This window comes from Myiozetetes cayanensis, unplaced genomic scaffold (assembly GCF_022539395.1).
Source record: "Myiozetetes cayanensis isolate MyiCay16 unplaced genomic scaffold, myiCay2020 scf2-11, whole genome shotgun sequence".
Taxonomy (NCBI): domain Eukaryota; kingdom Metazoa; phylum Chordata; class Aves; order Passeriformes; family Tyrannidae; genus Myiozetetes; species Myiozetetes cayanensis.
Window position 1 is genome coordinate 36,764,583 of NW_026087411.1, and position 25,463 is coordinate 36,790,045.

The 25,463-nt window shown below is 36.4% G+C and overlaps 1 protein-coding gene across 1 annotated transcript in view; it reads right to left on the reverse strand.

The window, feature by feature from the left end:
- WDR64 (WD repeat domain 64) overlaps positions 1 to 25,463 on the reverse strand; it is a 65,398-nt gene that overhangs the window by 38,335 nt on the left and 1,600 nt on the right. The window contains exons 3-10 of the mRNA XM_050315190.1: positions 21,366 to 21,465; positions 20,772 to 20,875; positions 16,635 to 16,664; positions 12,754 to 12,858; positions 11,108 to 11,322; positions 10,595 to 10,729; positions 7,860 to 7,939; positions 1,163 to 1,302 (exon numbers count right to left, since the gene is read on the reverse strand). Of these exons, the coding sequence (XP_050171147.1) occupies positions 1,163 to 1,302; positions 7,860 to 7,939; positions 10,595 to 10,729; positions 11,108 to 11,322; positions 12,754 to 12,858; positions 16,635 to 16,664; positions 20,772 to 20,875; positions 21,366 to 21,465 (909 nt within the window). The remainder of the gene's footprint in view (positions 1 to 1,162; positions 1,303 to 7,859; positions 7,940 to 10,594; positions 10,730 to 11,107; positions 11,323 to 12,753; positions 12,859 to 16,634; positions 16,665 to 20,771; positions 20,876 to 21,365; positions 21,466 to 25,463) is intronic.

The window sequence follows — 25,463 nt, forward strand, 5'->3', positions numbered from 1 at the left end:
GATATCCAACCTGAACCTCCCCTGCCACAACCTGAGGCCCTTTCCTCTTGTCCTGTCACTGATTGCCCGGGAGAAGAGCCCAATCCCCACTACAATCTCATTTCAGGTAGTTGTAGAGAATGATAAGGTCTCCCCTGAGCCTCCTCTTCTCCAGGCTCCCTCAGCCACCTCTCACAGGACTTACCCTCTAGACCCTTCCCTGTTGCCCTTCTCTGGACAAACTCCAGCACCTCAATGTCCTTTCTGAATTGAGGGACCCAAAACTGAACACAGGACTCGAGGTGCAGCCTCACCAGTGCTGACTACAGGGCAACAATCACTACCGTGGTCCTGCTGGCCACACTGTTCCTGATACAAGCCAGGATACCCTTGGCCTTCTTGGCCACCTGGGCACTGCTGATTCATGTTCAGCCAGTTGTTGACCAGCATCCCCAGGTCCTTTTCCGCTGGGCCACTTTCCAGCCACTCTGTCTCCCTCCTGCAGCACTGCATGGGATTGTTGTGGCCAAAGTGTTGGACCTGGCACTTGGTCTTGCTGAACCTCATACCCTTGGCCTTGGCCCATCAATCCAGTCTGTCTGGATCTTCCACAGAGACCTCCTAACTTCCAGCAGATCAACACTCCCACCCAACTCTGTGCTGTCTTCAAATTTACTGAGGGTACACTCAATCCCCTCATCCAGATCATCGATAAAGATGTTAAACAGGACTGGGCCCAGCACTGATCCCTGGGGGACACCATTAATGACCAGCCACCAGCTGGATGCAGCCCCGTTCACCAGCACTCTCTGGGCCCGGCCCTCCAGCCAGTTCCTAACCCAGCACAGAGTGCCCCTGTCCAAGCCGTGGGCTGCCAGCTTTTCCAGGAGAATGCCATGGGAGACAGTGTCAAAAGCTTTGCTGAAGTCCAGGTACACTACATCCACTGCCTCATCCACTAGGTGAGTCATCTGGTCATAAAAGGAGATCAGGTTGGTCAAGCAGGACCTGCCTTCCCTAAACCCATGCGGGCTGGGCCTGATCCCTTGGTTGTCCTGAGTGTTGCTTTCACGATTACCTGTTCTGTAACTTTGCTGGGCACTGAGGTAAGGCTTGACAGGCCTGTGGTTCCCTGGACCCTTCTTCCAGCCCTACTTCCGTGAAGTTCAGAAAAGTGTTTTACCTTTGCAGAGGAAAGGCTGATGACATGTTGATCTTTTTCATTGGTCACAATTTCCACAACACTATGTTTGTGTCCTAATAGCTTCCCTGTAGGCCTAATATTAATGGCAGGATTCCACAAACGAAGGACTCTGTCATTACCTGAAGGAAAAAAAAAATAAAATGTATATACATAGTCAGAGAGACTGAATAGTCACTGGTATTACAAATAAGCTTTGTAATGGAGAGATTAGTGTTTATAAGTCTCTGCTTTCATTCATGTAGGCTACTCCCACATAAGAATGGGAATTTTTCATTCTAAGGGCTGGATTCCAGCTTATGTTTCATTGCTTATCCCCAAACATGTAATAAGAACACATAACTGAACAGCCTTTCAAAGCCTTTTTATTTTGATAGAGGCATGGCAGGGACACTAAATGGGACTACATGAACTAGTCTCATAGGAGCAGAATACTTTAATAGAAATAGAACTGGGGTTCAGATTTTTTTTTCCTTAAAAAATATAATTTAGAAAAATGTCAAAATAATTTTTGTGTCCACTTAGCCAGAACAAGAAGGGATAACCACCTCTATGGAAGAAGATGAGCATGCAGAAAGGAAGGCACATGGGCATGGAAGTTGAGGGCAGATAGGACACAGTAATTACTGATGATTGAGTCTGTCTTGAACAGAAAGATGTTAAAAATGTATTAGTAATACTCCTGGGTTTACATATACAACTGTAAACACAGTTGTACATAGTGTGCTAAAGTATTTAACATTTTTTGCAGGAGTTTTAAGAGAACGTGAACCCAATTTAAATTTCAGATTAATTAATTTATATTTTAACTTTCAATTCCTGGTAAATATTGCAATTGTATGAAATTGTATGGAGTTAGCTGAACACTCTATTTTGCCACATAATAAAAGAAACAGCCACATTTTATGTAGACTTCAGTTTGAGTTTTAGTTTTCTCTAGGCTTAAATTGAAGAGCAAAAAGCAGAAAAAACATAGACTAGGAAGTACATGCCCCAAGAGAATATTCATCCAACTTCAAGACTAAAATACTCAGCTCAGTTTTGTTAATAGTGTTGCTTAAGCTTGTTCAACCTACTGCCATTCGTCAGTCCCTCCATCTCTCTCCAGAAATCTGTTCTTTTCCTTCTTGATACAGCAAGATGTGACTCATTTAGGAGCCCTCTATCTCCCTTTTTCTCCATTAAAGAATATTGTTCCCTCAGTTAAATTGATTTCCCTGTTTATGTGGCTTCTCTACAAATGAAAGAGGGTCACTGGAGGAATGATCTACTCAAAAAAATAGCTGCAACAGAAATTTATTTTGGTTTTTGCCAGCTCATTTCACAAGTGTGTCTGAGAATTCAACTGTGCAAACAGCTGTACCAACATGATGGCGGGAGAACTTCTGTAGAGAGAAGGAGAGCCATGGCTAAGTAACTATCTGCAACTTCAGGGGGAACCAGTTTCTTTTTGGGGTAATCTTTAGGCAAAAATACCCTACATAATCTGTATATGCTGTAAGCGTGGCAGTAAGTAGCTTAAATGGGTTATAACTGCACAAGTGGTTTATGAAGCTCTTTTTGATGGAGTAATTGCAGAGCACGGTAGGTCCCTGGTCATCTCCTCAGAGGTTGCCTTGGGCCACCCTAGACATATTCTGCAAGTTAGCAGAACCCTCGTGACCAGGTCATTATACATTAGTGCAAAAGAAGTCCATGGGAGTAAAACTCAGCTTGCATGACGGCAACAGAAGGACACAAAATACAGCAGACAGAAGCCTTCAATGAGACTGATAAGATCAATTATAACATCAGAGGAAACAGACATTACTTCAACAATATCCCTGTTAGCAACCCCAGATGCAAACTATCATGTAGTAGGATGGTGGTGAACAAGGTAGGAGCTGTTGACAATATCTCATCAACTTGACTACCTGCTTGCTGCACTTTTGAGGAATGGAGTCTTTCTTAGTCTTCCTAATTGCTCTGTTCTTTATATTCCTGAAATGATGGTAGATGATTGAAAGGAAAGATAGTGCCCTTTAATTGTGGCACCAAGAGTTTATTTTAAGAGTAGGATCACTTATATAGGTTATTTCCTTGAGATATTAACAGGAGGAACAAGTGACATTAGGAAAGAAAACCTCTCCCTAGAATAAAAGTACTATTTGCTTTTTATGAGATATAGTGGATTAAATTTAGTTCCTTTCACTGATGTGGAGATAATGGTAGATTTTGTTATAGTAGATTTGCTCTCTTCCCTCTTTCTGGACTAATGCCAGATTGGCCCTGACATTCACTGCTTCAGTGGAACATTTCCTGGAACATTTATTCGCTCTATGCTCCAAATATGCCTCCAGGATTCAGAATCCTGACACATAAAGCGTGGGTACTGAACACATCCAAGAAAAGCTTGAAGAAGATGATCTGTCTACATATCCAGCACCAATTTTTTAACATTTTGTGAAATCAATGACTTGAAACAAAATGGCTTCAGTTCATTGCAGTCTTTTCCAAGATGAATAATTATAAAAGCAGATGTTTAGGGTTTTTCTAAAGGCCAGATTGTACAACCACAGCTCAATTCTAGCTATATCTTATGGGCTCCAATACCTTATTTGAAAATGTGACACTTTGTCAAACTGCCTCTCTTGCTTGCAGTTTTGTACTTTGTGTGGTATTACAAGTCTGCTGAGATGTCTGCATTTCAGTGGTGTTGAAACCCACTTGAGAACAATAACATTTTTGAATGGAGAAATACTAGGCTTAGCTTGGCATCCCCTGATAGATCAGAATAAAAATATAATGCCTTGTTTCTTTCTAAGCTGCTACTCTCATGCAGAAGAACCCTTTATCTGTTAAAACAACTTGTTATTCCTTCAAGTCTGTCTTTTAAATAATCTTGCCTTATAATGTCTGCAAAACCTCTTCAGAACAGTTAGACATCTGGTAGACTAGCACAAATTCAAATGTTTATCATACTGAGAGATATCTAAGGGGTTTTTTTCTCTGTGCTGTCTTGTTTGTCTTCATATGTTCTTCTTAAATTTAGACTGCATCATAGAAAAGAGTTTGCTATGCTTCTGAGAGCTAATGCTAGAGAAGTTCTGGGATGTGATCTCTATACCTAGGATTCCTGGAAATTCCTGAAAATGTACTTCGCTTGTTCCAGAAATTCACGAAAGATACCGAACAAGTGGAGAGTCACTTTTATCAGTCTTAATCTGTTACTGCCAGATTTAGAAATCACTAGTTTTTCTTCTGCTTCATTGCTTAGAGGAAAACAGTAGCCAGATTTGAAGAACTAATAGGGTTAGAAGTTGATGTATCATTTAAAACCAATCATCTCCTGCTTTTATATGCATACCTAATTCAATTTTAACTGCAGTTGTTCCCAGAGGTGATTATTAAGACATATCTGGAACTGAAATGAATCCAGAATAAGAAGAAAGCCATGTCACTTTACCATTCAACATAATATTAATGCAAAATGCTACATAGAGAAGTTATTTTAAACTACTGTGGGCTTCCTATTTTAGACCACTATGAGGCTTTTATAATTTTACTGGTTAAAGTCTAGCTTTTAGCATTAAAAAAATGAACTCAGTACCAAGTTTGCTTTTATCTTATTCATTATTATAAATGTCAGATATCTTAAAGACAAAATTAGGTTGTGTTACATTACTGACAAACTCATGAGCATAATTAAAAAAACCTAAATAAATGATGGAAGTGTAAGGGTGTTAAAACATGACTTTTTTTTTAATAGTCACTGTAATAATATATCACAGTATGTAGCATATCATTTGTGCTATAAACACCTGGCTAAATAACATTAAGTTCAGGCTTAGTAAAATAGTTAGCAGGTTTATCCCTGTTAAATGCTTTAAAAGCTAGCCTGCAGTCAAAGATTGGATTTTTCGTTTATTTTAATTGCTGAATGTGACATATAAACATGGCTTTAACAAGTATTTGCACATGTCACCAAGGAATCTGTATGTTATGATTTCTAAATTATTTATCTGTTCTGGTCTTTGATTTTTAGGGTATATTACAGATAAAATTGCAGGCTTCGTAATTAACAAGACTATATTAGTCTTAAAAAGTTTAATTCTTTCATTAACTGGATCATCAACGTTTGTTTCTCATCCAGGCAAAAGAGAGGGGTGGCTTTTAAGATGCAGAGGCAAACATAGCGTGCTCTAGCCTGACAGTGTGCTGTGCCACTGTGAGCAGTGTATTCTGTTAACAGAGCACAGAATTCTAAAGCTCAGCTTTTGAAGGCTTTAGTAGATGGATCTCTCAAGACCTGTAGCATTAATCTAAATTCTGGGTGCAGCTTCAGAGTAGTCCCTGGCTGATCTAACTTCACAATGAAATTGAAAAAGATGATCCCACCCAGTCTTTGTCTTTGGCCATGCATTTCCATTGTCTCCTGTGGCTCTTAGTAATCCAGCTCAGGAATCATTTCCTTTCGTATTCAAGGGAAGCAGCAGAGCTAAGATCTGGGAATGAGGCTGAGGCAGGAGAATGCCTTTTAACAGGAAGACAAAGGCCGGTCAGTGAACAAGCAAGACAGGATTCCAACTCAGGGGTGTGTAGATATTACAAATAGATGTGAAGGTTGTTCAAAGTACAAATTCTTATACTTTTTCAAAATCACCACAATTGTCATTACAGAGTCCTTGAACACCGTATTATTAAAGTTTTTTCATGCTGCCCATGCTTTCTCTACTTTTGTGCAATGGAAGTAAAGACAAATTAAAATTCAGTGTTGAGAAAACTCATCTGCTCCTAAAATACACTGATTAGGTAGCTGTTTAAATGGAATAGGACGTTCTGTATTCCAAGTCTATCCTCCAAACATCACAGACAAATAAGCATTATCTACATTTCAAACATTTCAAGCTCTATTTTAAACTGACGAGAATATTTCTTTCTGCAACTGCCACTACCGTGAAGACTCTTGCAAAGATCACTGCTCTGATTTTTGCTGTAATAGATATCAATGTTAATTGATGATAAAATATCATCCTTGTTAATTTTCACTTTGCTAGGTTACAGAAAATATACTTCTTTAATCTCTGCACAATGGTTTTAGTCTCTACGTGATACATTTTTCCTGCTCTTTTTCCATATTTAACTAATCTTTCTCAAATGTGGTTCATATCAACCATACAGAGGCTTCCAATACAACGTGAGATTTCACATTCACACATAGTGTCACATTCAGAGACGTTAACTCTTTGTTACCTGCAGAACAGATATTTCAACTAACACATGTACCTAGGGCAATTATTGCTGCATGATTGTCCTATTCCTATTCCCTGCCACAAGTGTTTCCTACTGGTCATTGACAAAGAGAGGAGAGTGGGTTAGGCAGACCTTTTGCCTGGTCTGCCTCAGCTGTTCTTATTTTCTTAGGAAGTTTATCCAGATTTTTCTCTTCTGCTATTTCTGTGAGAAGAATTTTCATTGTGTAAAAACCTTTTACTACTTCCTGTGTAATTGACCTTCTGCCCCATTCAGACACTTGACCCTGGTTTTATTACTACAGTAAAATCTTCCAGTTCTATCTGTGGGAAATACTAACCACGTTTTGTTTCATAGTACCTCCTTACTTTATGTCATCAATAAATTTCTCCAGATTGCTTTCTGTGACAAGGTGATCAATGTAAACAATATCTCCTCCAAGGCTGAACTTCAGAATTTTCACTAATAACTTTTCTATAGCTTTATTGCTTTCCCTTTAAACCTTGCATCTACAAAATCAATAGAACTGTCTGATACTTATTCTGATATGTCACAGTTTTCCCCTTGGTAAACTGTTACAATTCAACATGAACTGCATTATTTTCCATGTCTATGTCTTTTTCCATTTTTTTTTCAAGTTTATTTTACTGTTGTGTATATTATCAAGGCTGCACAGCAGAGCCTTGGCTATTTTTTTCTTCTTGTTAAATATAGACATAAGAATTGCTATGTGTATTATTGCTATTTTTAAGAAAGTTTTAAGCAAAACCCTCATACTGAACACTTGTAGAAGGGCAGCATCAACGTCATTCCGAGGCACCACCTTGTCAAACAGAATATAAAAACAAGACTGCTGCTATCCTTCAGCCATATTTCTGCAGCATCAAATATGACCACTGCAGTAGAAAGGCTCATAAAATTATCGGATAACAGGGAAGAAAGGGATGTAAGGGTGCTATTTCTGCAGTCTGCTTTAGGGGAAAGAAAAAGCAATAACACTTTGGGGAAGTCATCAGAGAGAAGACCAGCAGAAAGTATTAAGATGGGGCAATGTGATTCCTTAAGATAGGAAAGGATGGCCAAAAGTGACAGGATGGAAGCCATGCTGATACTGGAAAGAATAATGTGTATAACCTGGCTAAGACAGTCACCACTGTGACTTGGAAAAGTACCTTAGAGTAGTTCAACATACTATTTCTCCTGTTTTATTACATGAAGGATACTTGAATCAAACCCAGACAGAGCCCTTGAGAGATTCCTGTCAGGAAGTATATCTTTTCAGAGTAAGGCTCCCAGCAATTAAAAGCAAGACATCTCTTTCCTATAATTTAAGACTGAAGCCATTATTTAAATTCTTAAAACACTATCTCATCTGTATTTGATCTTATCTAACTGGGGAAAAAAAATCACAACAGCACAATCTCTTGGAAAAAATCCCAATACTTACCTCCAGTGACAATGACTTTTGCCTTTCCACAGTATGTGAAGGCATTGACGCCTTTAGGGACAGAAAATTCCCTTGCAGGTCTGCAAACATTAATCAAACAATTAATCATGTAAGAAACATTAGGAAAATAGAGTCTACAGTTATCCCACCTTACTTTTCTAGTATGTAGAACAGCTGTGTGCGTAATGGATACAATTTCGTGCTAAAAGAAAATTGATTTATAACAGAGGTATTGATGAAAGAGGAACATAATGCACTTTCCATTAAGGAAGTAAACATCCAATTTGTACACCTGAATCCTTTAACAGTCAAAGTTGAAGCAGACTCCTGAAATGGTAGCTGCTGCCAAAGTAAGCCTGCACACGTCTGAGTGCTTAAAGCATTTCATCACTGAGGAAACGTACCGAAGCAACGGCCTTTGCCTGTTTCAGATGTGGAGGTGTATTGCGGTCTTGATGTCACATTAGGTGTGTGCAGTTACTTTTCTGTTGCTTCTGCACAATGTATTGTATAATGTATAGTCTTTATATTGTCTATTTTGTGTTGTATACCAGTATGAAGAGACCATAAGTGTCTGAAACCCAACTGAATTATTGTTACATTCACTGCTAAAGCACAAGAATGCAACCAGACAACACAGACTGAGATTGACTCAGTGCCCCTTCTAAATCCATCCTTTGAAAAACTTCTGCTTCTTTCTCGAGGTTTCATACACTGCTAATAATGAGTGAATATTTTATTGATTTTTGGAATCAGTAATAGCATAGTTAACACCTGTCACTCCCAGGAAACAATGACTGCCTGCGTAAATAACTTACACAGAACTAAATGAGTAGACATTCAAATTTTTTCTTTGAAATCCGGACAAGTATTAGTTCCTTTATTCTGGGCTAAAGAGTAACGATTAATATTGAAAACCATAAACTGGGGTGACAATAAATTTGATGAAAGACTCTGGAAACCTTGAGGGTTAATGAAAGAGCTTGTTCCTTCTAAGCAGATGTAAATAAAAGGCTGTCTGCTCCCTAGTACTTAGAGGTAGAAAAGCTTTTTTTCCAGAGCTCTAGAAAAGGAGTCTCAAGAATATCAAGACTATTCATTAAAGAGCTAACAAACAGCTGTATAGAAAAATAAAAGGTGACAAAACCTCAGAAGAACTGCTAATCATACATTTAAATCAATTAATTCCTATTTTACACCAGAATCCCTGATTCCCACTGATCTGGCACTGTGAAGTTCTGCCCAAGCCCTGGCCTTGCAACAGAAGCGCTCTGTGATTATATCATATCCATGCCTCCCTTTTTAGATTCTTTACAAGTAAAGATTATAACTGTTCATCAGCCATTATCAACAAAGAAACTTAAGTCACATAAGTCACGTAGGAGACAAGATATACTATATCCCTCTTCAAGTACAATAGCAATTCCTTGCTGCAAAGTTAATTGGGGAAATTTCTTTTGTTAGAATCAGTAAATCATATGTTTCAACTGTCATTTCTTATGGAATGGACATTTCAAAGTGATTTGATCCATAGCTATTTTTAGGGCTATTAATTTCATTTTAACAGCTGTGTAATTTTTCAGTTGTCTCAATATAATTTCATTTAGTTGTTGCGGGAAACTGCTTAGAGATACATATTTATTGCAATAGGAGACACAATTATAGCCAGTGTGAAATGAAAAAGATCTACCAAGATATTTGCAGTTAAAGTTCTGTATTACAAACAGTGTATGGTGGTAGCATATACTCTTTTGACCACAGCTTTGACTCTGCAGACTTAGTTTTCTTTCTCCTCTAATTAGGTCTATTTTTCCAAAGCTCCCAATAAAATCAAAGGGGATTTCTTAGCTTTTCAGCGGACACAGTATGTGACCTTGGACAAGTTATAAGTGTTTCATATTTCACTTTGCCTACTCCTCAACAGACTTGCAATACTCATAAAACCTAAAGTTACTGGATTGATTCAAGAATTACTACATTAATATTTATGGTCTGTGTTATACAAGAGATAAAACAAATTATCTTAGTTGTTGCTATTAGCCTTAAAAATCTTTTAATCTCTGGATATACCTCAGAGGAATTTTGAACCTGATCTAATATTTACAATGCTTTTAGACATTGAATGAAAAGTTCTATCTGTATGTTATTTCTAGGTTCTTTTTACATCAAATCACATTTGTATTATTTAATTGGGCTATAAACTTTTCTAAATTCACACACTAAAAAGGCTTGGAATCAGCTATAGCACTTATGGGCCATATGCATGGACTTGGCACAAATAAGGAGGCCATAAACTCTTTCCTGATGCAGAATAAAACCATTTCACAGCCCTCAGAATAAATTGCGTTCTTGGTTTAATCTTGAGTAACTCAAACTTGTGCAACTGAAACTTTTAATGAAACATAGTTGAATGTATTTCTGTCTGGATATAAATTATAAATGAATGCAGCAAAACAATTTTCTAAGTAAAATTTACCTGCTGAGGAGAAGTTGGAGCAGACAACACTATGAACATAACATTTTTAAGGGCTATGAGTAATGAACATATATCCTCTCCTATATCAAAAGCTAACAAAATATTCAAGCATTTAAATAATTGTATTTTTGTTTTTATTAACAATGCTTATAGAAAAGACAGCTTAAGTAAAACAGGATGATATCTTTCATGGAACTCATCTCTCACAGAGTTATAAAGCAAAAGGTCTATTTTTTTCTAGAAGGTGTCATATACTTACAGGTTGTCCTCTAGTCGCTTTATGTCATCCAAAACAAATGAACGAAGGCTGTCCGAGGAGCAGGATCCAAAACGTTTCAGGGCAGAAATATACCTAACTTTCCCAACCCAATCATCATGTAGCTTGCGTTTAAGACTAGGGATGTAAATTGAAACGTTATTAAGCTATAGTAGCACCTACTGTAATATACCCACAGGTGGACAGGAATTTTGGGAGAGAGATTATATACACAAACAATGCTAACATTTAATATCCAGGGCAGATACAGAACCACTCTTCCCGCTTAAAAGAAGCAGAGCTAAAGCTGGGGTTGAATCATGCATGAAAATAATGGCATTTCCTTCAGATAAAAACAAGTGAATCATATTTACTGCAGTTAGAAACATTATTTTCATTGGTTAGATGGGGTTAATGTATAACCAGAAATTAATCCTCCGTTCAGACCAGACAAAACCCAAATTAAAAACAAAAAATTAATACAAGACTGATAATATTTTATCATAAGCAACTTACATGTTCAAATTTTCGGAGTCCAAGACCCGGAATTGTGATTCTTTTTCGGCTTTATATTGTTTCATTATAAAGTCATCACTGGTCAAAGTAAGCAGGTAAACATAACCCTTATCATCTCCCATTAAGATACTGTCCTTAGCCAGGTGATCTGACATAGTCACTGTGCAGACACAGAGCAGGCAGTTTTTCATTGGTTTGATGACATAGCCATTATCCTGTGGAATATGGCAGACAGTTTATTAGATATTGCACCAGGGTCTTTTAAATTAACTGAATCTATTGTGCTTATCCAGTTACATCAGCATTCACATCTTGACTTTGTTTTTTTAGCTCCCCCTGTGATAGCTGTTTCCTGGTATCAGAAACTCATGGAAGATCATCCCCAAGTGGAGGTAATAGCAAACTGTAAGGGTTTCAGCAACGATTTGTTTCACAGGTAGCTTTTTCCATTTCAGCGAAGAAATATTAATAACAAATTTTAGGAAGCATCTCCCCATGCTAAGTGGGATGGTATATTTGCTAAGATTATATGTGGTTTCCTGTTCAAAGTGAGATTCTATCTACAAGAAAATTGGAAATAGCCAAAACTAAGAATTATTCAAACCACAAAATATAACAGTTACACCCAGGGAGAAATTATATCAGAGTCCTAATTATCAATACAGCCTGGGAGCACCAAGTGTACTTATACGGGCAGGTGCTTTAAGCACAGAGATCATGAGAATGAATACAGTTGCAAGTCCCTATGGTATTTTGCCAGACTGAGAAGGCACAGGAATGGGATTTTGGGTCATCTGCATTATACTGTTTATTGGTTCTACTGTCTGACTCCATCTGTTATTTGATTAAATCATCCTTGCCAGCCTAAACTGGGAACTGTTCACATGCCATAGGAATTAACTGCTTCAATGCTGTCCAAGTAGCACAGAAACATTAAAGAGACATAACACGGATACAGAACTGTCTATATCTTATTTCTGTGGTCTTGGAAAAGAGCTGTTCCTATTCAGCAACAGGTCATTTGCAGCTCTCACTGATGACTGGAGAGAACCTGGAGAATAAGTTTTTGAGCCTTCCTCTCAGAAGCCCAATTGGATTGACAAAAGGGCTTACATTGACCTGTCTGACTTTGGGAAGCAACCTCTCAATATTGAGAACAAACAAAAAAACCAAAACAAACAAACAAAAAAACCACATCAAAATGGTTTTGTTCTTAGAAATTCCTGAACAAAGCACAGGACATGAAGAAGTATTTTCTTTAAATCAGGAAGTTACCTCCTTGGAGAACCTGTCCCTTGATTCTTAATAGATTCCAAGATATATTTAAATACCGATGCACACAGATATACAGGTGCACACATATGCATTAGATAAACATGGAAAATAAATTTTTTGGGGGTTTGTTTGCAACATAGTACAAATTTTTTCTTTTTCTTCCAAACCTTTAAGACCCTTTAATAATCCCATTTGGTGTGGAAAGGATATTCCTTCTTTAGTATAAATTCCACTGTTTCACTGAGTTTCTACAAAGACAAAAGTTAAAAGCCTTCATCTTGTTAGAGCAAAGGAATGTAAATATATATAAAAAACAAAGACTGATCAATTTTCAGGCTTCATTGTAGCATTTGTCTCATCCGACACAATACCTTATCATCTGATTTATAGTCCCAGATAACGACTGTGCTTTCAGTTACAGCCACGACGTATTTCAGCTGAGGTAGGAAATCACATCCAGTGATCCAAGCAGTATCCTGATGAAAACAAAGAGAACTAAAGAAGGCTTTTCTCTGTAAATTTATAATTTTTCTATCATATAAGTACATATTTTAAACCATTTTTCCACAAATCCCATATGCACTAACACCTGCTAGGTCTAGGCCCACTGAGAGTTCTAACTCCAGGAATAGCTCTTACAGGAAGTTACAGGCACCAGGCTCAACCTCAGTTATCAGTGACTTACCTCAGAGGCACAAATGTTGCACATGAGAAGATACAACACACATATTGTTAGTTGAACTGTAATGACACTCTGAAAAAGCACTTGGAGCAGAGTTAAACTAAACTTGGAGCAGACTTAAGCAGACTTAAACTAAAACATCCATAGTAAAGCAGATTAAATTTTTATTTGGATACAATTTCATTTGGAAAAAAAAGAAAATTAAAGGCAGTCAAAATGACACCTATAATAGTGAAACTCCTGCAGAAATGAATGTTTATGAAAATAAATTACTTGTATTAAATAACTTTAATTCTTCCAAGGTAGATCAAATATTTACAAATATATACCTCTGCTCATATTAAGGCATTTTTCAAGTGTATCTCAAATTATACAGGTGTAAATGTAAAACAATTTCTCTTGCAAAGTATAAGATTAGACTCAAATTCACTACCACACTAGCTAGAATTTTGGTGTTTGGTTTTTTTTCCTTGAAATATTAATAGCTGTTTGACCTCCCCCACCCCTCTCCCCAAGGTAATGTACCTTTTTAAATAAGAGTGGGATTGAAATGGAATATACTCCATTTGTTATGTCTGCAATGAAACAATTATCTATTAATTTAAAGTAATTCAGAACATCTACAAAACAACACCAACTGAAATATCTTTCTTTTCTAGATTAAAATGATGAAGAAACTTAAAAAGCTCTGTTATTGCAGTTCTTCCAGTAATATACCTAACTGTAAACTCTAAAAAGCTTTGTTCCAGTGGAAGTACTTGATAAACAGCTAAAACAGGACTTGTGTTGCTAAAGATACAGTTTACACCCACAAAGTAAGTTTGGAATCAAAAGGACTGAAGGCAGCTGCTGCTGATTATACTTTTATTTCCATTGCTACACACAGTGTTGATTTTGCTGTTAGTGTAAAGGGTCCAAAATCCTGACAGAGGATGTCAGCATTCTGTTGCAATAGGAAGCTTCTTTCCTTCCTAATGGTCTGCGGGCAAATGGTAATACATATACAAGGATTTCTTGTGCTGTTTTCTACAATAAACATGTGGAAAATGTCAGTCCTGCAGAGGCCTTATGGATTGGTTGGTAATTCTTACAGAAGAGCTCATTAACTGTGACTTTTTGGGGTCCTTACAAGAGTATCAGATAACAATGACTGGAATGAAAAAGCTGATTTTAATTAAGCCACTAATTAAGCCACTATTCTGTTGTGTTGGTGTGTGGTGATGCAGTTAATGTAACAGGTTTCAGCTTTAGCTTATAAGAATTTCTTTTCTTAGTGCTGCCAGACTTGACAAACAAACAAGGCAGCTGCACCAGATCAAGATCAACCTTTTAATTTTTCCTTATTCCATCCTGTTACTCAAGGGCTCTATGTTCACTTCCTCATTTCCAATACAGTTTCTATTTCGCTTGCTCATAATTTTTTATGATTTTCTATGTCATATTTAAAAGACATTCCACTTCCATTCTCTGGGAGAAGTAATTTGTTCACTATCAGTATTCCCATCATCATTCACAGATGATTCTATGCTGAATATTATTTTCAGGTGTCAACTGGATGATTATTAACCCATGCACTCAAGTGGGTTTTTTTCTGTGGTCATATTTTAAAACGGAAAGTTGTATGGTGCTAAGTCAAATACTGTATAGAGTTTAAAGTGTATTATATTTATGCCTCTACTCGTTTCATTTAGTCACATAATGTCATCAAGAAACAAAATCTGTTTTTCCTGAAGTGACTTGTTCTCCATAACATCGCTGTAACAAAACATTAACTGATCTGTATCCATAGTTCATGTTCCATTTACACCATCATGATGCTAGGAAAGTTCTGATGGCTGCAGTCCACTGGATTTTATTTCTAGCTCTAATATGCTTCACAGTCTTTCTGGCTCAATACCCTCAGGGCAAGACCTCTGTCATTCTGCTTGAATAAGTCTCTATTCTGAAACACCGTAAGAATGAGAACACTGAATGGAAGAAACCATAGGAGCATAAGGATTGCTGCAATCTGTTAGCCACCCTCTACATACATCGTTGCTTATCAATGGATGGCAGGTTTGGAGTCTGATAACTTATCTCTGAATAGGTCCTGAACTCACTACCTTACTTCATTTGCATGAAGATGCACACAAATAAATTGCTTCATCAATTAGCTACTGATGCCAGTATTGATGATGATGTTAAAACAGCTGAAAATGGCAGTGAGAAAAGAATGGACTGTTTTTTCTGCATATCAGAAAAAGAGAAATGTAAACCTTGCATGGAAAAGCCAGCTTTCCCTGATTAGCTATTCAGAAATTAATCATAAGCTATTCATAGTTGTACATTATGACCATTTGTTGCAGAGGTCTTCAATTAGTGCAGTTCACCATATCTTTAGTAAGTAAATGGTGGGGGATGATTTACACTCACATTTGATATTGTCCTTTGATTTTTGATAAGTATTTAGATAAAAGGTATTGAGATGCAAAGCTTCAGTTTTAATAAGCATGCTTTACATTAGAAAAACTGTGACCAAATTCTAGAGATAAATCTCTCAAAGAATCCTCGAGGTAATAAATTTAATAACATCATACCTTTCAACTGTCTCGAAAGTGGAATTTATTATCTCAAAGAAATCCAAAATTTTATTTCATTTAAAGATATAGAATTTCAATTTAAATAATAACATAGTTGTCATGAATATTATGTTCTGCAAGCATCAAAATCTTTTAATAACCATCAAAAATACAGGAACCTCTAGTCCAAGAGAAGCCATTTCAATTATATTTTCACTGCAGTAGTTAGAGGAAAGATGAGAAGAAATTAAATTGAACAAGGGCAGGTCCATTCAGTGGAGCCCTTAAATCAGAATGTTAGATAAAAATGACTATTCCCTAAGACAAGAGTGAGCATGAGGCAGAAGAGGGTCATTTGTACCTAGAGCACCTGAAAATTTCATAGCTCATATTAGTAGGGTCTCTGGTCTGGAGTATTTCTATTGCATTTAAAAACTTCCACTATATAATAAGAGATAGTCAACAAAATGCACTGTCTCCTGGCACAAGATACTTACACGAACTTTTAGGACCTGTCACTTTGCTAAGACTGATGTCTCTTGTCTACAGGTCATCTGAAGGAAGCTCATTACCTAAAATCTGCAGTGATACTCCCAGGGTAAAAATGAAGTTTTAATGTATGTACTGCATAGCCAATCATCTACCTAGGAAGATGTAGAACTGTTTTTCATTAACAAACTCATTATGTTACTTATTTAAATTTTACAGTGACAATAGAAGTGTTGGATTTTAAAAGAAAATATTCTGGCAAGGTAATGGGTAAAGGACAGTTTGATAGAAAAAGTGGCATTTATCTGAGGTGTCATATATCAGAGGAAAGAAATAAAGCTACTCCATTGTTTCCACAACTGAAAGGAATAAATTGAACCTATTTGACCTATGACAAATCATGCAGGAGTCTCAGAGCTAGAAATGGCATTAGAATAATGCTCAGTTTCTAATTATTTCAATTTAGTACATGCTGATTTTTAATTAAAATTATTTAACAGGAAGGAGAAAAAAAAGAACTTACTTCAACATTGATTGTTGCCTGAACCTTCATCTGAAAATAAACAAAAAGATATTGTCACAGTAACAAGTTAGCAAATAAATTAAAAGTCTAAACAAAGCTAGCTCTCCTCTTCACAGGTAGATCAGAAAAACAGAAAGAGTACATTATTAAGATCTGAGAAAGATCTTTAACCTGCCTGCTGTCTGTTCCCCTATAGTTATTTCCCTATAGTTATTTCATGGTTTCTTTGTTGTTTTGGGTTTTTTAAATTGAGAGGTTGGAATAAGCAAAATAATAATAAAAAACCACACTAAAAAAAAGTAAAAAAAGTAAAAAAAAAAAAAAGGTGAAAAAAATACCCATTTTTACAAAGGAGTACAGATCACTGGGTCTTCTGATGGAATTGTGCCTTTAATGCTAGTGGACAGCTAGAACAGCTTCAGCTCCTGTAAGAAGTGGGATGTGTCTTACAGAAACGCATTAACGCTGGCCCAGATGCCATGTCAACTAGTGCCAACAAAATACAAGGCAGAGGTAGCACTTCAGGCTGCAAACCTGACTACCCACATGGGCACAGCATCTTTCACTAAATGTAACTATTGGTGGACAGTGTAGCATGTGGCTGAAAACTGGAAGAGTTTAAAGTCATAAGGTGGTCAGCAAACCTGTCACCATCATCCAGTAGAGACAGGGTTACTTTCTATCTCCTTTAGCAAAACTAGTACTCAGTTTTCAAAAGCATTTTCAATCTTTTCCCCTCTGAAACACCCACAGCTGCTTTTTCACCTCCTCTTGCCCCTGCCCCTCATCAGTAACTATTCAGTGGTGCCTCGTTCCCATCCCAGCAATTCCACATTCCATAAACCAAGAACCTAGGATCAAAGTCTTCCCATAGAAGTGAGATGCCCAGTGTCATCATGGACAGTGTTCGAGCAGAGTTTAAAAGTATTATTAATCAAGAGATGGATATCCATGCACTGTTATCAGATTTGGCTTTATCTATAGTAACATTAAGTAGAGTGTGTCCTTAAGGCTGCCTACTCCTACAGGTCTGATGTGCTGATCAAGGCAGTATCCCTGTCTGAGAACCCGAGAAAGGAGAGTGTCTTGTATTCTAGAGTAAGCAGGAAATGGCTGATGGTGTAGAGCTATATACAGGTGCTGAAACATATTAGGTTCACATTTGTTGCAGAAAGCAATGCTTAGCTCTCAAATAGAATCACAAAATCACAGAATCATTAAGGTTGGAAAAGATCTTTAAGATGATCAAGTCCAACTGTAAACCTAACACTGTCAAGTCCACCACTAAATCATGTCCTCAACTGCCACTCCTACACATCTTATAAATACCTCCAGGGTCGGTGACTCAACCACTTCCCTGGGCAGTTCCAGTGCTTGACAACCCTTTTGTTAAAGAAATTTTTCCTAATATCCAATCGAATCCTCTTTTGTCTCATCTTGAGGCTGTTTTCTCTTCTCCTATTGCGTGTTACCTGGGAGAGTAGAGGCTGATCCCCACTTGGCCACAATCTCCTTTCAGTTAGTTGTAGAGACTGATAATGTCTCCTCTGAACCTGCTTTTCTCTGGGCTAAACAACCCCAGCTCCTTCAGCTGCTCCTCATAAGACTTGTGCTTTAGTCCTTTCATGAACTCTGTCACCTTTCTCTGGACACTCTCCAGTTCATCAATTTCCTTCTGGTAGTGAGGGGCCCAAAGCTCAACACAGTACTTGGGCTGTGGCTTTACCAGTGCTGAGAACCTGCTGGTTTACAAATGAATATTTCTTTGCCTTTGCTCCAATTTCCAATAGATGTGTAAGAGAACATGCTTGCAGGGTTAACAAAAGTCTCCAAGTCCTCTTTTAGACAATAATGAGATTCACTAGCCATTTATGTAATGGATGACAGAAGCCTGTCACTGATGAAATAGGAGATGATTTTGAAAGCTATCCTGATGTACGCAGGCTAAATTAAGCACTCTTAATGCTATCTAACATGATGGACACTAATCATTTGCTGATACAAAATTTTTATTTAACTGAAGCTTAATGGATCAACAAGCAGTGATATGGTTTGCAACCTCTTTACTTATTCTTAATCTTATTTGTAAATAAGGTTTTTTTCCAAAAGTTTTTAACTATTCTCTGTTTCCACTCAGTATCAAATAAAAACTTTTAATCTATATTGTTAACTGACTCCAAGTATATAATACAGCTATTAAAGAAACTGTTGGGAAGGAAATTGTATTTGCTTTCCAAAGAACAAAGTGAATCATACTATGCTGATCTTCTGAAAAGCTTCTCTGCACTGAACATCACTTTACACCAGGGTGAATGAACAGAACATATCCCTTTCTCTTCCTCCACATGTATGTTTGCTACTATTTAAATGCTCCAGTAGTGGCACATTTAAAAATCTGTATTATATTAGATTCACTAATTATATCTGACCAAATGTTATTCATTCACGTACATGGAGCACACTGACTTACATGGGATGTATGTGCATCTGAGAACACCATAAGTTAATAATCCTGAAAATGCTACAATTATACAAAAATTAACCTCTTTGTCTATTTATCTATGCACTACTCATTAAATCATATGTTGGCCCCTTCACCCAGAGCACGAGTCCTACCAAGCAGCATCTTCAGGACAACCATCTTCATATTCCCTTATCATTATGCTGCAAAGCCAAACTAGACAAAAAACTCACTAACTGTCATGTTTCTTTAAGTCCTTGATCTCTGAGGGAAAAATGAGTTGCCAGCTCTGTATTTGCCTTTGTCATGTGAAGTCATTTTCCAGGAACAGGATTCAAACTACTGCAATGCTAAAGAGACAGAGTTTCCTCTTGGTACCTCAATATATATCAGAACAATTCTAACGAAGTCAAAAAACATTTGCTCAGACCAACTGGGACCAGAAATCTTGTCATGAGTAAACAACTGCTGTCGTAATGCCTAAGCCGTTTTCAGAACATACAGTTTTATAAGTGAGATTTGAGAGTCCCTATTTCACTGTGTTAAGCAACTGTGTAAAATAATTTACATTGCAGTCACTGATGTCAGATGACATCAGTGCAGTCACTGATGTCAGATGACATCAGTCCAACCTATTAGGAGGCAGCAATTCAACTTGAAAATAGCATGGGGAGCTAGCAGGTGGGGAAGAGAGTTATTTTTAATCTTACACTTTGTGAAATGATTTTCCATAGGTATGTAATCGGGATAATGCTCTGGAGGACTGAGAACAACGCTTTCAAATAAATTATTTCAGCATTTACTAAAACTGCAGTACAGCTTTGTTATTGAATCATCCACAGGAGTCCTTTCTTTGTTTACACACTACTGTCATAAGCATTATGCACTGATTAGCTAAAACCCCTAGAAAGCATTAGTGCTGCTTTAAAGCTTTATTGCGTTGTCTGAAATAATTTTTCAAAACCTTTGGAAAAGGTTGCATTAAAATTGTGCAAGTATAAACCACCAATGAGCATAGATGTGTGATGTACCTTATAGCATCTACAAGTGCTAAATTACATCTAAATAGTAATATAATCTTCTGGGAGATTAAATCACAAATTCTACTTTCACAGCATCTTGAGCGTGAATTTCTACTAAAAATGGTACAGTTTTCCTTACAGTTTACTGGTTAGGGGACTAACTGTGAATCAGTATCACTCAGATTGTCATAAAACTCATGACTTTCAAGCTTTTAGATGTTGCAGTATTGGATAAATGCTATTTGCAAGCTGATTAATGTTGTGTCCATTCCAAATAATTTCAGTAGCTGTAGGAAACAGTTAATTCCCTGATTTCCACTCTATATCTAAAAGTTAATTCCAATAGCATATTTTGTTTTACGGGAAGCTATTCTAAAAAGAAATGCAGATTATTTTCTATTAAATGAGTTTCTGTGCAGAATGTCTTATATTAACCATTTCTACCTTATATCAACTTATATGGACTGTTCAGTAGGTTTATAATTGAAAAGAACAATGTATATTTCTTACTGTACTTGAATATATAGAAAAACTTAACTTTGATAAGAAAGATATCTAGCTTTTTTACAGGTAAATTTGCATGCTAATGACAGTCCACTCAGTTCCCATCTGTATTGCCTAATGAAATAATAAAACAGTTTGAATCAGAATTACCTGGTTGTTAAAAATAGTTATCACTCCTTTCTGAGAGGCTGTTATTGTGAAATCCAGACGGGATACTTTCACTATACCCTTAATCACATCTTTTCTCTTGACAACTGTCAATGACAAAATATTCCTCTTAATCTTACAGACATAGAAAATCTAAACAAATAGAACTATAATAACAGGAACATTTTCTCTTCATGAAATTATTTTGGTACGAAGGCAATGATGCATTATATCATAGCTTATCCTATATTTGACTTAATTAAACATGTTGCATTTTTAAATATCATTAATGGATTATGAATGTGCTAGATCTTCTTACATTATTTGAAAAAAACAGAAATACAGAGAGTAACTGCATAAATTACAGTCTGAGTCAGAAAAATTCATAATTTCAAAGCAATTTAGGAATATGAGAACTGCCAAAAACAGCAGTGGAGTGTTCAGATGCAATGAGTTTAGTAAAAAAACATATATTTTGGAGCACATTAGAAGTAGAATCTTGAACAAGCTAAGACAGACATGTGAATTTATCACAAGAAAGTGTGCAACACACCACATAAAAAGAAATAGGCTTTGATACAAGATGAAGTATGTCACCTGAATCAGTAATCTGCTTTTTTTCAGATACAAGGAAAACCATGCTTTCTTTTGACTGGGAAAGCGGGCCATCACTATCTCCTGTGAAACAGCCAAAAATCTAAACAAACAACAAAAAAAGACTAAATAAAAAAATTGAACAAACCAAGTAATTTATTGCAAAACTACTTATGGAAGATGTGCTTATATGTATGAAGTCAAATAGTTATCTCACATTTTAATCTAATATTCTTTGAGTGAGTTTCTTCATGTTGTTTCCTTTAACCATTAGCTGTAAATATGGCTTTAGATTGCTGAGATCTGCTACTCAGGCACAGTCTTTCTTCAATGTTTGTAAAGAAGCAAGAATACACAGGGTTTCTAGGAATAAAGGCCATCTATTTGACAAAGCTGTTAGTACAGCTTTGCCTTGTAATGATTGTTTGTAAATAATAATCTTCAATTTTCTTTTTAAAATTCTACCTACTTGTGCTTCCTTAGCTAGGCCCTCAACTAGAAAAAAAAAAACAACCAGTAAAAGGTGGACAAAACAGACTCCTCTGTATTTCTTCTGCTGACTCCAACATGGAAACAGCCCATAATGTCTACCAAAGGTTGGCAAAGAGTATAAAAGGTGAAGCAAAATGCAATTTAAACATCAGATGATTATCACTGAAAAAATACAGCTGTCTAAGAGCCAATTAGACTTGGGAAAGAGATGTAGAAGTTAGTTTCCCAAAGCACTGATAAATGATAGACTGTTAAACTGTCCAAGATAGGTCTTTTAAATTGTGAAGCCACAATTTTTTTTTTTTTTTAATAAAAAAATGTCCTTTGAGCATGAGTGTACTATTGTGGAGACTACTGAAAACTTACAAAACCCTTCAACATGAAGGTACTTGAAAGAGAGAAACATCAGTAAGTTAAAGAAATAGGAACACTCGCACATGGTCATGATCTTTTAGGTCATGAAAATATATTTGGAAGATATTTTTCAAGCTAAAGAGAGGACAGATATGGAAAGGTAAATTTGGAAAAAAATAGATCTCTGAGAGTAGGAAGAGAGGAACAAAGGGTCAGGGACAGAGTTATAGGAAAGGGGGGCAAGGGGAGAGAGAGAGAGACAGAGATGATAAAAGACGAACATCAAAGGAACAATGTGAGGTGTATCCCTCTTCCTTGACTTTCAAGACTGACAGTGTGCTTGGCAGTGCCAAAAGCATCAGGGGAACTCAGAAGAACAGAGTTGAAATACCGTATTTTTGGAAAAAAATAATTAGGAAACTGGAGCACAGACAGCAGAAACCGTGAGGGCTATTTAGGATGTTACAGAAACTAACTGTTATTAATGACAGATTTGAAAAATTAAGTTATATAAGGGAAGCTGAGGCAAGGTCAAGACTAATTACACTGTTCACAGGGGGCAATTAAAGGTATGTCCATGATGAAGTTTATAAATATGATTTGTCTAATATAACTTGTAGGTTGACGAACATTGAACGAATGCATCAGGTAAGGCAGACCTTTCTGTCTCTTTCACTGTCTCAAACAACAGTGGGTCTAAACTAGAATAACTAGAATACTTCCCAGTCTTAAAAGGCCAATAATCATTTCAATAGAGTTTTCAAGCATGTAATGGAGCAAATTTGTATGTGGTTTGTTTTTGTGTTTCTTTGGGTTGTTTTAGTTGTTTGGATTCTTTTTGATGGGGTGTTTGTTTTTGTTTGTTTTGTGGGTTTTGTTGTTTTTTTTCCTCAGAAAAAAAAAGCTTCACTTAAAAGGAATGCAAAGACTAAAGAGTATGAGAAAAGAAAGTGGGATTTAGGCTGGTCAAGTGTTAAATATAATCAAATGAAAAATAAAATAAAATAAAATAAAATAAAATAAAATAAAATAAAATAATAAAAAAAAGAGCTACAGATATGGAAGAAAAAAAGGGTCTACGACCACCCTCACCAGTAAGTAAATGTATATATCTTTGATTGTCAAGAGGTGAAAAAGAGATGAAGAATTCAGAGCTGTACTACAGCTACACTTATAAATGTCTGGTATAACTAGCTACTCAGAACACTAGCTTTATTCCTGACATTAGTAACTCTACAGGATTACCTGAACCATTTTGAAATTGTAGAGTCTGTCAGAGAAACACAATTTAAAAAGACCACCACCACATAATATGTAGAATACAAATAGATCCCATTTTATGTTGTTAGAACCCACTAAAGTGATCCCGTAAGGATCTGTTTTGATCCAATCATTAGAGATAGGATGTTATCACAATTACAGGAGATCAAAAGCTGATGCTGAAGTTATGGTTAATGTAAATTGGGCTTAGACCACAATAAAATGACCAATAAAGAATTATTCTGTTTCCATGTAAGCTAACTCTGGAGAATTCCAGGAGTCAGCGGTTTTCTTAATTAAGTTTTTATCTCTTTATCTCTACCAAGACTCACAAATCTGATCCTTTTTTTTTTTTTTTTCCTGAAAGGAGCTTATATTTATGTTCTGAAATGTATAGATAGCTTGTATACAGACCATTAGAATTCTCACTAAACAAAAAGAAAACAAATAAGTGAAACACTCACTGCAGCTTTTCAATGCAATATTAGATTTCAAATTGTGATGGATAAGGCTGTGTCAAGTTAAAGAAATAAATGCAACACTGAGTCTGATTCAAATAGTCTGATCTCTGTCTGTTTCATAACTGAATTATCATTTCTATGATGGGTGAATTTTCAGTTACTTTATGTTAAGTATTTCTCCCTGCAAGAGAAAATAAAGGGAAAAAAAAGCAAAACCAAACACCACTTTAATGAGGATTCTTTTGAACAGAGAAATAACAAATATTTCTGTCTCATTCCCTACAGCATTCAATATAGCCTCACTGATATCCATCTTCTACATGAAATACATGCTCTGAGATGCTGAAGATTAATTGTTTACTATGCGCTGCTTTTTTCAAGAAAGGTTATGAGCAAGGCATTTTAAAAGGCTGTCATCAGTCAGCTCACACTTGGTAAAATTTGAGGAATGCTCATAAAAAGAGTTCTGGGGAATTTTATCCCAGGCAATTCCCCCACAGATTTCGTAAGGAAACTAATAGGGCTTTGCATCTTTTATTACACCCCTTACTGTGCTTGCTTGGGTAATTATGTAGCTCAGGTAACTAGTATGACTTCATGAGAAACTCAAGTAAGGTTTTGGAGCAAAAGATGCTCCAGTAAATGAAAAGAGCTTTCTATAGTTCTCTTATAAGCCAGTAAGCCTGAACATAATTCGCCACTGTTCTGCTACCCTAAATGAAGGGCTGTCAGTCCTTCAGACTGTGAGCTATTTCCCAGATTTGCCCCAGGCTCTCTCTGAAGGAAATCTTTAATGCCTGACATGAGCAAAGTCTGCGAGTAATGTGACACTGTAAGTAAAAACAATGCTAAAAGAGGTATTAACCAGAAATGTTCCCAGACATAACCTTCTCAAATAGAAAGGGCTGAACACAGTGTTTTCAAGTTGATATTAGGAAATAACTTGACAGCAATTGTTGATAACATGTAAAGAACAGGTGCTGGGTATCTTCAAAGTTCAAATAATAGTCTGATGTTCCAGAGTAATATAAAATATAAATATGCTGATGAATTTATAGTTCACCCCACTTCACTTATCAGTACCTTGCTATAAGGCTTTAAGTGCAGTAAATACTTGCCACGTATGAAATGCCACTTATGCTATGATAGGAAAGTCACTGTGTGCTGGAAGTTATGTCCCATTGGCACAATTCAGTCATCAAGTCAGAAAGAAACAAAGTCTTGTAGTAATATGTGATGATGGATGCTTTTGATACAGATTGGCTCTAACAATCTAAGAATCGGACATTTTTATAGAACAGTTACTTGAAACACTATCCATGGGAAATATCTTAATAAAAGACACATTTCTAGAGCAAGTGTTCATTTCTCATAACATGCAAATACAAAAGAGCACCAAGTTTTAAAAAAAGCAAGACAACGCTCTTTTTTGCAAAATTAAAAACTGGATATCCTTTTTAGGTGGATGCAGAAGTAACTTACAAATGGATAGATTAAAAATCCATGAAGGATATTAAACATGGAGTGCAGTTGC